Source organism: Phalacrocorax aristotelis, chromosome 1, assembly GCF_949628215.1.
Source record: "Phalacrocorax aristotelis chromosome 1, bGulAri2.1, whole genome shotgun sequence".
Taxonomy (NCBI): domain Eukaryota; kingdom Metazoa; phylum Chordata; class Aves; order Suliformes; family Phalacrocoracidae; genus Phalacrocorax; species Phalacrocorax aristotelis.
In genome coordinates, this window is record NC_134276.1 from 3,014,915 (window position 1) to 3,025,838 (window position 10,924).

Below are 10,924 nucleotides of genomic sequence, written 5' to 3' on the forward strand. Positions count from 1 at the left end.
GTGACTCCCCCACCTCTCTGGGCAGCCTGTGCCAGGGCCTGACCGCTCTGGCAGGGAAGGCATTTTCCCTCACATCCAACCTAAACCTCCCCTGACGCAGCTTGAGGCCGTTCCCTCTCGCCCTGTCACTGGTGACTTGGGAGCAGAGACCAGCCCCCCCCTCACTCCAGCCCCTCTCAGGCAGCTGCAGGGAGCGAGAAGGGCTCCCCTCAGCCCCCTCTTCTCCAGGCTAAACCCCCCCAGCTCCCCCAGCCGCCCCCCAGCACACTTGTGCTCCAGACCCTGCCCCAGCCCCGCTGCCCTTCTCTGGACACGCTCCAGCCCCTCCAGGGCCTTCTTGTCCCGAGGGGCCCAAACCTGAGCCCAGCATTCGAGGTGGGGCCTCCCCAGGGCCGAGCACAGGGGCCCCATCCCTGCCCGGCTCCTGCTGGCCACAGCAGTGCTGACACAAGCCCGGGGGCTGGTGGCCTCCTTGGCCACCTGGGCACTGCTGGCTCATGCCCAGCCGGCTGTCAGCCAGCACCCCCAGGGCCTTCTCCGCCGGGCACTTCCCAGCCCCTCTGCCCCAGGCCTGGGGTGATGCCTGGGGTTGGTGTGACCCAAGGGCAGGACCCGGCACTTGGCCTTGTTAAACCCCACACAACTGGCCTCGGCCCATGGATCCAGCCTGTCCAGGTCCCTCTGCATGTTTGTATCCATGGCCTCTGGTCCTGGCACTGGACACCACTGACAAGAGCCTGGCTCTGTACTCTTTGCACCCTCCCTTCAGGTACTTATATACATTGATGAGATCCCCCTGAGCCTTCTCCAGGCTGAAGTGTCCCAGCTCTTTCAGCCTCTCCTCATAGCAGAGATGCTCCAGTCCCTTTAACAACTTTGTGGCCATCTGCTGGACTCTCTCCAGTTCCTCCGTGTCTGTCTTGTACTGAAAAGCCCAAAACTGGACACAGTACTCCAGGTGTGGCCTCCCTAGTGCTCAGTAGAGGGGAGTGATGACCTCCCTCCACATGCTGACAATATATCTAACGTAGCCCTGGATACCATTTGTCTTCTTTGCTGTGAGGTCCCATCACAGGCTCATATTCACCTTGGTGTCCACCAGTCTGCCAAGCTGGGCGGCCCCCAGCACGTACTGGTTCTTGGGGTTCATCCTCCTCAGGTGCAGTACTTTGTACTTCTTCTTGCTGAACTTTATGAGGTTCCTTTCAGATGGATACATAGGACACATAGAGTTGGATACATAGATTATGATCAAGCTCCAAAACGCATGTGTGGTTTGAAAGGCCGAGTCCAGAACTGACAATGGTTGGTAGGACTTGAGACTTTAGTTGCATTGAGGCCATGAGGGAGATGAGGAACCATTTATCAGTGACAGATGTGCTCTCCAGGGGCACCTTAAGACACCAGGGGTTGCTTTGTCTGTGTCCATGATTAGCCTTAAAAAACAAAACAAAACAAAGCCCAGGAAATAATATGATAATGCAGAGCAAGATGAAAAAAAACAGTATCTGAAAATAGGTGTGCACTACAACAAATAAAATAAATCACAAGGTGATCTCAATGAATAGTATCGAGAGAAAACGTGATCAGCCATAAATAGAGCTGGAAAGATTGCTGGCTGGTAGATGTCCACCCCTTTGTAAAGGGACATAACCTACCTCTTCTCTTCTCTTCCCTCACTTCTTATCAGAGATTAATAGAATCACAAAAGGTTTTGGTTGGAACAGTCCTTTAAAGCTCATCTAGTCCAACCCCCTGCAGTGGGCAGGGACATCTTCATCCAGATCAGGTCACTCAGAGCCCTGTCCAACCTCACCTGGAATGTTTCCAGGGACGGGGCATCGACCACCTCTCGGGGCAACCTGGGCCAGTGTCTCACCACCCTCAGCATAAAAAATGTCTTCTTTGCATCTAGTCTGAATCTCCTCTCTTTTAGTTTAAAACCATCGCCCCTTGGCCTATCACAGCAGGCCCTGTTCTTCATTCTTTCCTCTCCTGTCCTCCCTCCCCTTTCATTGGGGTGAGCACCAAGGCAGCAGCTGGATGTCTCCTAGGGAGGGTTTTTAAGGATTTGAGGTGTCTTAGCACAGGCAAACTCTCCCATTTGAGCAGTTTGCACAGCTCAATGGACACCCCGTGTTGGACTCTTCATTAGCAAGGAGGCTGGTGTGAGCTTGGGGTGCAGAGGTTGAGCCTGCTGTCACCCCACCTTCTTGCCACCCTGTGCACACACAGCCAGAGACTTAATGGTTTCCAACACACCCAAGCATCTCACCTCCCTGCTTATAAATCATGCAGAGATGAAAGGCTGTTTGGAAGCTGAAGATGAATGCAGGAAATATTGATGCAAACTGAGATTACTCAAAAATGAGCAAATGGTGGCAGGGGCCCTGGACACTTAGTAACTCAGCCATCTGCCCCTCTTCCTGCCTAGGCACCTCTGCACCCGGGCAGCGGTGGGACTCATTTGTCCATTCCCCTCATTAGGAGCAGGCGCTTGAATGGGCACATGTGTACAGTCAACAGTGCTTTAGGACAGATGGGAAATTAGCCACAACGTCAGAAAGTGAAATACACCCTCGTGATTTACCTGTGGTTCTGGCTGCTTCTAGGAAAACACATGCACCATTAGCTGCTTCCCGAGTGTGGATGGGACTGGGGTACTCGGAGCGGTAACATGCACAGGTCTTTGGTTCTTCTTGAGCACAAGTGCTTTTGGGTTGTTTGGAAATTCGTGGTGTCTCTGTGATGGCTAACCTTGGAAAGGTCCACCCTTCCTCTGAGATTCCGTTCCTTCCATTCATCCTGTGAGCATCCTTGGCACCCACAGAAAGGGTGCAGAGGCATCAGCGCTCAGTTTTGGCTGCTTCTGCCTGGGTTATGCACGTGCTGGCTGATGTTGGCATGGCAGGGTCTTCTCAGTGGCATAGCTGGAGGGTGGGTTTGTCACACCAGCACCTCTCCTTTGGGCAGTCGATAGCAAGTGTACCCCACAGAGTCCAAACCCTGGTTGTCCCTTATCTCCCTTTAATCGTCCCCTCTTCTGCTGTGGTGCCCATTCTCCAATGCAGCATCTCCCAGGCTCCAAACCCACTTTCATATTGGCTTAGCCAGCCCTCAAGGGCTGCCATGAGCCACACTGTATCTGCAATCTATGCTGTCCCTCTCTAAAGGCTAGACATGGGCACTCCTCATTCCCTCCTTCCGGTAAAACTGCAGCAACCTTAATGAGACCTGGCCAGGATGGAGAGCTGGGCCCAGGGGAACCTCGGGGAATTCAGCAAGAGCCAGTGCAGGGTCCTGCCCCTGGGGGGGAACAACCCCCCGCACCAGCACAGGCTGGGGGGGACCTGCTGGAGAGCGGCTCTGCTGAGAGGCCCTGGGGGTGCTGGGGGGCAGCGAGGTGACCCTGAGCCAGCACCGGGCCCTTGGGGCCAAGGGGGCCAGCGGTGTTCTGGGGTGCATGGAAAGGCGTGTGGCCAGCAGGGCAAGGGAGGTTCTCCTCCCCCTCTGCTCTGCCCCAGTGAGGCCACATCTGCAGGGCTGCGGCCAGTTCTGGGCCCCCCAGTTCAAGAAGGGCAGGGAACTGCTGGAGCAAGGCCAGCGCAGAGCTGCCAAGGGGATCAGGGGCTGGAGCATCTCCCTGGTGAGGAAAGGCTGAGAGACCTGGGCTTGTTCAGCCTGGAGAAGAGAAGGCTGAGGGGGGTCTCATCAGTGCTTATAAATATCTGAAGGGTGGGTGTCAGGGGGATGGGGCCGGGCTCTTTTCAGTGGTGCCCAACGCCAGGCCAAGGGGCCACAGGCACAAGCTGGAACACGGGAAGTTCCCCCTGAACATGAGGAGAAACCCCTTTGCTGTGCGGGTGCCAGAGCAGGGGCACGGGCTGCCCCGAGAGGCTGTGGGGTCCCTTCCCTGGAGACATTCACACCCCACCTGGACGTGATCCTGTGCCCCTGCTCTGGGTGTGCCTGCTCCAGCAGGGGGTGGGACGGGATGGGCTCCAGAGGGCCCTTCCAGCCCCAGCAGTCTGGGATTCTGTGATTCTGTGAAGCTTGAGCAGATATCTTGCTCTTTGATGGACTCATGGATTACCTGGGCACCTAACATAGACACAAGCAGCTGGGTTCTTACAGGTTTTCTCCAACAGAAAGGAAACCATCAGCTCGTTCTCTGTTAGATGTCTGGGAGATGGATCTCACCTTACCATGTATGAAAGCATCCTTGAATCATCTGATAACTACTCAAGGACAGGACAAGCCTTGGGTCCACACCATGTTGTTGAGCAGAGACATGTCCCTGCCCTGGGTAGCTTTACATGGATCATTACCAGAGTGATTCTGCACTCCCTTTGCTGTTCTTGTTGTGGGCTAGAGGAGGATGGAAATTATTACCCTTTTCTCACTTTTTAGTTTTTCTTTTCCCATGTTAGAAGATATATTGGAGGACATTTTAAATAATGTAACTTCTTGACAGCATCTAGGCCCGCTCAGAGCAACATGAGGAACTCTGCTGTTGGAAATGTCATTTTGGGCCAAATGGTGGGAGGAGATGGAAATATAGGCAATGAAATGCATCTCAGTGAAAAATAAAAGAATAAAATTATAGAATTATAGAATCATCAAGGTTGGAAAAGACCTCTAGGATCATCAAGTCCAACCATCAGCCCAATAATATTATGTCTCTTAAACCATGTCCCCATGTGCATGTGTAGAGGTTTTTTGAAACCCCCACCCAGGGACGGTGACTCCCGCACATCTCTGGGCAGCCTGTGCCAGGGCCTGACCGTTCTGGCAGGGAAGGCATTTTCCCTCACATCCAACCTAAACCTCCCCTGACGCAGCTTGAGGCCGTTCCCTCTCGCCCTGTCACTGGTGACTTGGGAGCAGAGACCAGCCCCCCCCTCACTCCAGCCCCTCTCAGGCAGCTGCAGAGAGCGAGAAGGGCTCCCCTCAGCCCCCTCTTCTCCAGGCTAAACCCCCCCAGCTCCCCCAGCCGCCCCCCAGCACACTTGTGCTCCAGACCCTGCCCCAGCCCCGCTGCCCTTCTCTGGACACGCTCCAGCCCCTCCAGGGCCTTCTTGTGCCGAGGGGCCCAAAACTGAACCGATTGAGTTGCTCCAGTTGACCTTTTCCAACAGAAGGTACAGTGGATGCTAGGGACCCCGCTCCAGAAATCCCCTATCTGCTCTCTATAGCCAATGCTCCATCCCCCCAGGGTGACAGCACTAACTCATGGTCTCATTTTTGCTTCCATTCCTGTGCCCAGCTGGTGAAGACGGCGGACCTGGACCCTAGGCAGAACTACCTAATGGGATTTCATCCCCACGGGGTCCTGGCAGCAGGAGCCTTTCTCAATTTCTGCACAGAGGCATCAGGCTTTTCCAAGCTCTTTCCAGGCATCACCCCACACCTGATGATGCTCTCCCTGTGGTTTCGCATCCCCTTCCTCAGGGACTACCTGATGAGCGGAGGTAAGCAGGGCAGCAGCATGGGTAAGAGGTGGGATGGGTGGGTGAGTCGGATGCTTTTCAGGGGAGCAGTGAGTGAAAACACCAGTGAGGCTTGGGAAGAGGGGTCAAGGGTGTGTTTGTCCCCACCTGTGGCCAGTCTGATCCCATGCATGGACACAGCTCCTGGAGATGTCACCCTAAAACTCGCTGAAGTTAAAAATTGCCCTCCTAGCTCTTATCTATGATGTTTGACTTCACAGAGCACTGCTGAGCAGATCGTGACCAGAAATGTGGAGCCTGTAGAGACCAGCAGGATAGGGATGTCCCGTATTTCTTTTTTTTCCATGCAAATAACATTCAGGCTTGAAATTGCGGTTGCCGCTGAAAGAAGGCAATTTTCTGAAGCTGCTGCCTCTTGCAGGGAGGCAGCCAGGGAGAGGGGATGCAAATAGCAGCTCATGCTGTTGCAAAACCACGTGGCAGTAGAGGAAGATGAAAAGGAATAGGTAAAAATTAAATGGAGAGAGGGAAAAGGGAGTCTGGAGAGATTTTTGGAGACCTGCAGATGATGACCTCTGTCTCTTACCATTGGGGAATGGCCGCTTCTCCACCTGAATGGGCTCATGTTGTAAGCAAGATTCAGGAGACAAAACACAGGCATCCAGCTCTGTCTGAGATAGCCCAGGGAATTCATCACCCTGTTTTCCATGTAAACCCTGGCTCCTGCTGCTGAAAAAATATTTACACGGAGAGTGAGGAATCATAACAGTGAGATATGAGAGAGTTATGACCCAGGCGAAAAAAGGTTTAATCACTGTAATGTGGGAGTTTGGGGCACAGCTCATTTTCAGGTCAATTGGATCCATTTGACAAAAAGGTTTTGATTTGCAAATTATTTCAGCCCCTGAAACAAGAGTATTTTTAAAAAATCAAAATAATGTTGCTTTGTCATTTCTGAATTAAAGGTTTCTAGCTTTTCAAAGTAAATTACAACAAGGGACCAAATTCTGCATTGAACTCCACTTTAAATTACCAGCATCCACTGAAATTTGGTGCATTTTGACCTAAAGCAAATGTTTCACTGCCTCTGGAATGATTCAGGGTTGGACACGGTTTCATTTGACAAAAACTGAACCATTTTCTCTGGGGCTTAAGTGCAGCTAGTTCTCAGTTTAATTTTTCCTGATTTTTTTCTCATTTCTCACTTCTGGGCCAGACAGCAAAGGGGGAATTGTATATTTACACAGCAGAGCCATGCAGGAATCCAGCACCTTTCAGGGGAGCTGGGCTGAGATTTCCAAAGTGTAGGAAAACTCTGAAAATAAAGTGTCTAACACCACTCTGGAGCTGGATAAGGGGGAAAGCAAGCACAGAGCAAACTACAGTTGTGTGGGTTTTAAAGATTATCATTTTTTCTTCCTCTCTGCCCCACAGGCCTTGTCTCCTCAGACAAGGAGAGCGCATCCTACGTGCTGCAGAAGCCAGAGGGTGGGAACATGCTGGCCATCATCGTCGGTGGGGCGCAGGAGGCGCTGGACGCCCGGCCGGGATCCTGCACCTTGCTGCTGAAGAATAGGAAGGGATTTGTCCGTCTGGCCATCCAGCATGGGTGATGCAGGGGATGGGGCCAAGGGGCACTTGGGGAGGGATGCTCCGGTCTGTGGCTGGTTAACAGGGTGTTCCTGATGATTTTGGAGAGGTGGGGAAAGTGTTTTGGGGTGGACTTTGCTATTTGTGTCCCTACATTTGGTTCGGCTCCTCGCAGCACCCCGCTGGTCCCCATCTTTTCCTTTGGGGAGAACGACCTCTTCGAGCAGGTGAGAAACCCCAAGGGCTCCTGGCTGAGGTGGCTCCAGCACCGGCTCCAGCAGATCATGGGCATCTCCCTTCCCCTCTTCCACGCACGAGGCATCTTCCAGTACAGCTTTGGGCTGGTACCCTACCGGCGGCCCATCTTCACCGTGGGTAAGTCCTTGGTTGGCAATTTCCTGGCATGAGGCCTGGCAAAGGGGGGATCAGGGGCAGCCCCTGTGTTGTGTTATCCTCCTGCTGGCCTAGAGCATCATGCCAGGGAGCACGAGCTTCGGTGGGTTAGGAACATGCTGACAAAGGAGCATCCCCAGCTGCTCACATGTCGTGCTGGTTTGGGACTCTGCCTTGGGATTATGGCAGAGCCCAGGTCATCTGGGCTGTGCTGAGAAAGCCCCAGAGCAAACATAGCCACCCCATCACCCCTGTGGGATGTAGCCAACCCCAGCCCCAGTGCAACCCACTGCTACGAGCCACTGCAACACCATTGGGTTAAAGCCAGTTTCACAAACACAAGTAGGACAACACCTACACGGTTTGCAGGTTTGCTCAGTGTCCCGTGCAGGCAGCCACAAAAATCAACCTATTTGCACGTGAACGAGTCATGCTGTTTCAACTTGAGACCATGCCCACAGGAGGCTAAATTTCAAGGAAGTCTTTGGTTTTGAAGAATTTTGTCGTGGTTTCAACCACTCCATGCTTGGCCCACTGGCGTGACTGATGCTCTGTGAATTAGTCTAATTAAAGAGGCTGTTTGGAAAGGTCAGAGCTCACCCCACTGATTAGGTTTGACAGCCAGCAATTACTTCTAATTGTTTTACAACCTATTCGGATTGTCTCAATGGTTTTATGAGCTGTGCAGTATCACAAGGGCTCTTCATTAGTCCAATGAGGAGCAGCATTACACAACGATGAAACCCTCCGTCACTTGACAAACACAATTTGAGTAAGAGACCAGAGAAAGAGAAGTGTCCCATGGACTCCCCTGTCACCTGCTACTGCTGCTGGTGGGCCTGGGGGACAGGAAGGGACCTCTTCAATTGCTGTGAATCAAATTATTTAGATTTGCCTTTGAAAAAACCATGATGTTCTAAAGATAAGTGTGTACTTGATTCCTAATAAAAATCAGATGTTTCACTGAGGCTTTACCGTGAGCAAAGTGGAAGCACACCAGTCTCTAGTGTCTGCCTTAGTATCCCCACTTGCACGCAGATTCCCAGGGCCATGTGGGAATAGCTTGGAAAGCTGAACCCAGATATTAGGATGATGTTGTTGATGTTGTCTTTCTCTGCAGCACATCTGAGACATTAGGAGCAGCTGTAGGTCCTGCATTGGGATGCAGTACATTTACTTCACTGAGGTGCATTCAGAGGGTCTTTGGTATTAATTAGGTTTGCAGATGAGGAAAATGAGGCAAGGAGAGATGTGACCTAGGAGGCCAGGATCTGAGCCTCCATCTCCCTACCTCCTTAGCTGTGCTACCTCCCAAACTTTGGGACATGACTCGTCATATCAATCCATTCACCGCATTCTTGGAGAGGTGGATCCCAGCTCTGGGCTAAGATGTGCAAAGTGTCCAGAGGGACCTGACACTGGCTCCTCCTAACACCTGCTCTTGTCTTCCAGTTGGGAAGCCAATTCCAGTGCAGAGGAAGCACAGACCCTCCGAGGAAGAGGTTGATCAAGTCCATCAGAAATACCTAAATGAATTGTGCAAGCTCTTTGAGGAGCACAAGGCTAAATATAACATCCCAGAAGACAGACACCTGGAATTTATATAGAGCTCCTCAAGCAAGGTGAAACCATGGAGACCAAGCTTCGTGTTTTCCCCATCATTGGAACTATTTCACAACCTCACCTTAGTCACAGTTAACGTATGGGCTGTACGGTATAGGGAGAAGGACTTGATTTTCCCAGCTTTTGCATGGGTTTAGGGCCAGAGTTTTAACTTTTTCTCCCTGTAGAACACATAAAAGATATAAAGAAGAATGAAAAAAGACCCCATCTGACCAACCCAACACTGTTGAAACTCCCCAACAGAAAACTCGTACTTCCAGTTAGATTTGGAGGCCGGTTTTTCAAGACATTTCCAGGCAAAGATGAATTATTGAAAGTTTCCATTGCATTATTTTCATTCAGAAATGGGATAATAAGCCATAATTTCTGCTAAACGCGTATGTTTTTTAAAATATAATTTGTCTAGATCAACAAATGATCATTGTTTGCTTGGTACTTTTCATATCTAATTTATCTGGGCTCTTTTCTCCCCACCTGAAACGCAGATTATCAGAAAGCTCATACCCCCAGCATGATGCTGGGTACCCTCGGTAACAACACGATGCCGTACACCACTGGGGCAAAAGAAATAAAGCCTTTATAGAGGGCAAGGGCTCATCCAGAGGGTCCTCCCTACCTGGGCTCCAGGAGTCCTGCTTATAATTTTATTAATTTAACCCTGGACTCCCCTGCATGGGAACACCTTGGATTAGTCACCAGCTATGGCAGCACTGTCACTGTGCGTTTCATTTTACAAATGAGGCCAGAGAAGAGGCACACCCAGGAGGTGGGAGAAAAGAGAAGTGATTTGGGACAGGAAATATGGCTCATAAAGCCATGTTTGGCAGGTGATCAAGGCTTTAAATAGCTGCTTCTTCTAGATATCCAGAACTTTATTAAACTCTGCACTTAATGGGATTTCACAACTTGGAAGTTTAAGGTGGCAGGACGCCATCTGCTCAGATCAGCTTTACATTGCCCCTATAGAGCCCTAATACCATCATCTACATTTCTCTTTCTCTTCCCCACATCCCATTCCCCGCCTGCATGTCGCCACCAGAAATCCTGCAGAGCACGTGCATTTCATTGCACCTGGGATTTTTGTCACTGCAGCTGCAAGAATTGCCTTTAACAAGGAAAACACACAGAACTGTTTCTAACCTGACGACACCAGAGCCATCACTGTGTTTTGCTTTCTTTTCCCTTTCCTCTTGCCCTGATCAAATTACTCCACTGGATTCTTAATCCAAATGACCCCACTGCAAATCCCTCATATTCCCAGAAAACAAGCAGCAACAGGGAAGAATTTGATGGAGCCCTTATCGACATTTCTAAACACTCCTGTAATCCCATACATAATCCAGTCAAATAAAGTAGGTCACCTGCTATGATTTCTTGCTTGCTTGCTATTAATAAACCTTTTTTCTTTTGTCCTTAATTAAGAACAGAGGTGCCTAAGCAGGAAGAAGCTTTACGCACCAGGAAAATAAAAATAATTCTTTCCCTCTCTTTTCTTTTGGTGTTCATCTCCATCCAATCTTTACCCTAACTCCAGTTGTTTATTTCTGGCCTTTCCTCTGCCTTCCCTGCTACTGGCCAGGCCACCTGCAGATCCCAGGAATGTCACCACAGCCTTCTGCAAACATCCTGATGGGAATCAGTGCTGGCAGAGATGTCCCCGGCCACAGCACAAGGTGCTGTGGGGATGGGGGAGGTCTCCAGAGGTGAGGACAAGGACATGAGATATTGATGCAACGGAAAAAGGAGCAAAGGTGCTGCTGTTGGGGTGGAAATCAGCAATGCACATGGGAAAGGATTTGGAGAGACATTGGATAGGTGATTGGATGTGGTGATGTAGGAAATAGGGAGGGAGCAAGATGCAAGACATG

The 10,924-nt window shown here is 50.9% G+C and overlaps 1 protein-coding gene across 1 annotated transcript in view; it reads left to right on the forward strand.

Annotated features, from left to right (window-relative positions):
- Positions 1–10,471, forward strand: part of MOGAT2 (monoacylglycerol O-acyltransferase 2) — a 28,973-nt gene extending 18,502 nt beyond the window's left edge. Inside the window, exons 3-6 of the mRNA XM_075112597.1 lie at positions 5,267–5,471; positions 6,885–7,059; positions 7,216–7,415; positions 8,886–10,471. Coding sequence (XP_074968698.1) covers positions 5,267–5,471; positions 6,885–7,059; positions 7,216–7,415; positions 8,886–9,040 — 735 coding nt within the window. The 3' untranslated portion in view covers positions 9,041–10,471. The remainder of the gene's footprint in view (positions 1–5,266; positions 5,472–6,884; positions 7,060–7,215; positions 7,416–8,885) is intronic.
- The last annotated feature ends 453 nt before the right edge of the window (positions 10,472–10,924 follow it).